Source organism: Poromitra crassiceps, assembly GCF_964638095.1.
Source record: "Poromitra crassiceps genome assembly, chromosome: 10".
NCBI lineage: Eukaryota > Metazoa > Chordata > Actinopteri > Beryciformes > Melamphaidae > Poromitra > Poromitra crassiceps.
The window spans coordinates 33,309,920-33,312,476 of NC_139631.1; the positions used below are offsets into that span (position 1 = coordinate 33,309,920).

General features: G+C 42.9%; 1 protein-coding gene across 1 annotated transcript; it reads right to left on the bottom strand.

Annotated features, from left to right (window-relative positions):
- Positions 1-235: 235 nt before the first annotated feature.
- LOC310783235 (E3 ubiquitin-protein ligase TRIM21-like) lies at positions 236-1,873 on the bottom strand (the record flags this gene model as incomplete). Its single annotated transcript, XM_083644054.1, has 1 exon — positions 236-1,873. One exon carries the CDS (start codon positions 1,871-1,873, stop codon positions 236-238), a length of 1,638 nt encoding a protein of 545 aa, XP_083500180.1.
- Positions 1,874-2,557: the final 684 nt, after the last annotated feature.

Genomic DNA, 2,557 nt, shown 5'->3' on the forward strand with positions numbered 1-2,557 from the left:
CTGACAGGAGTTTGTCTAATTCTTCTCTCAGTGGAGAGCTCTGTTGAAAGAAAACATTCATCTTTAGATGTGCTTAAGAGGAGTCTCGTGTTTTTTTTCTGTTATTTTATTTATAAAAACAAAAAAACTAAATATTAGAATGGCTACAACAGTTACCTGAAAAAATTAGCTATGTATAAATGTATTATGTTAATTAATGACAATGAATCCTATCTGAGAAAAACAAATGATTAGTCTAATCTGTGTGATTGACAGGAGAGATGATCAGAGGGGCGGAGTTTTTACCATCATCATTGTTACAGGGACCGAAATATGGGTAAAGCTTCTCAGTGAAGGTGCAGCCAGTGAAGGAGTAGATAAGAGCTGCAGCATCTACATCATAAAAGGAGACCAGACCCTCCTCATAATCCACAAACACCCCCACCTTCTGAGGCCTCCTCTTCAGAGAGAGGAGGACAGCAGGGCCAGCAAGAGCTTTGTACTCATTTCCATTCCTCAACCATACAGTCCAGAAGCCATTCTGTGGCATCAGTGTGATGCCTCCCTTCCTGTTGATCGACCCTCTGGCCACTCCTAAAGTCCAATCAGTCTTCCCTTGAACCTGAACCTCATAGTAAAACCTTCCTGAAGAGAAGCTCTGCTTTCCTAAGACACAGCAACAACCAGAAAATCTCTCTGGGTTGTCTGGGAGATTCTTCTCTACATCACTATCTTTTACTTGTTTCCCATCATCAGACAGGATGAGATAGGGAAATGCTGTTTCAGGATCCAGAGTCACATCCACTGCATACTGCTGGACCCTCTTCAGCTGAACATCAGCACAAAGCTTCTCCGTCTCTTTCCTGAGAGTCTCCAGCTTCTCCACAGCTCTCCTCACAGCCTCATATGATGAGCGATGGACACTGACCTCTGTCCAGTCCTTGGTGTGTGGAGGAGTGTTCAGGGATGGGAAGCTTTGGAGGAGGTAGAGGTGGTCTTCAGTGCATAAGAGCTGCTCCACCTCGGCGGTTCTCTTCATCATCTCAGAGATTTCCTGTTCCAGCTCTTTGATGAAGCCTTCAGCCTGTTTCTCTGTTGTTTTCAGCTTCTCTTCGATCGTCTCAATGAGCTCAGCCTGGCCTCTCTCCACAGACTGCATCAGAGCAGTGAAGGCCCGCACACTGTCTGCTATCTCTCTGTCTGCATCTTCCTTGCTGAGCTCTACTGAGTGTTTGATCTCCTGAATCTTTAGTTGTCTCTCCTGGATCTTCTGCTGAATTTCAGCCCCTATCTCCCCAAGCTCAGCCTTCTTTCCTTCATATTCTTCTTTCAGAGGAACAAAGTGATGTGACATGTGGTCTGACTCAGTGCAGAGCAGACACACACACATCTGGTCCGTCTTGCAGAACAGCTGGAGTGGTCCATCATGCTCTTTACACATCCTGTCTTCCAGGTCCTCCACAGGATCCATCAGCTTGTGTCTTTTGAGGCTTTTGATTATGTGATGAGGCTCCAGGTGAGTCTCACAGTAGGAGGCCAGACACACCAGACAGGACTTCAGGGCCTTCAGTTTGGGCCCAGTGCAGACGTCACAGGGAACTTCTCCTGGTTTGGCACATTGTTGGTCTGGGCAGCTGCTGGCTTTCATCTGAGCTGACTTTCTGAACTGAGCAGCCATCTCAGATATGAAAGTGTTCACCTGCAGCTCAGGTCTTCTGTTGAAATGCTTTTGACACAAGGGACACTTGCATTGGGCATTAACATCCCAGTGCTGAGTGATGCAGTTCTTGCAGAAGTTGTGTCCACATGGTGTGGAGACTGGATCAGTGAACACATCCAGACAGAGGGAGCACAGGAACTGCTCTTCACAGAGGAGACAGCTGGCAGCAGACATGTCTAGACACTGAGACCTAAAGTGAAAGTATGAAATAACAATAGTGTGACACCATTCTTAAATATTCATATTGAAACATATCAAAAGTTAGATTATTGGAATATTATCTAAAGTAATTTTGAGTTACCGGTATGTAGTTAAATTGCACTGAAAATGTCATTTGACAAGTAGGCTACAGTATCAGTGCAAAATTAAAACAATTGAAACATTCCATTTGGATATAGCTCAATATGTATCACTGCTCTCATTTTAAACAGTAAATATCTGCTGTACTCACCTGTATCTTGTTGTATCACCTGTATGTCTCTTATTGTTGAGAAAGATGTATTGTTCTTTCAAGTGAAAGAAAGAGACTTCTCCGCTTTAGCAGTGATGTCGCTCTGAGTTACTTTAGTTTCACTTCAGGAATGTGACGTTTAAACTGTCAGTGTTGCTCCGCCTCTTACTGCAGTTACAAGGAAGTTAATGTTTTGTCAAAAGATAATTTGGTCTGCTGTTATCTTGTCTTGCTCTGTGCTTTTATGTCTCTCTATCATATATATTCTAAATAAATAATAGTTATAATATTATACATAATATATAATAAAGTTTATGTCATCTCATTTGTAACTCACCAACACTTTATCTTTTTCCTCTCTCATTGGCAGACAGCTTTATTTGTATAACACACTTCATACACTGAGG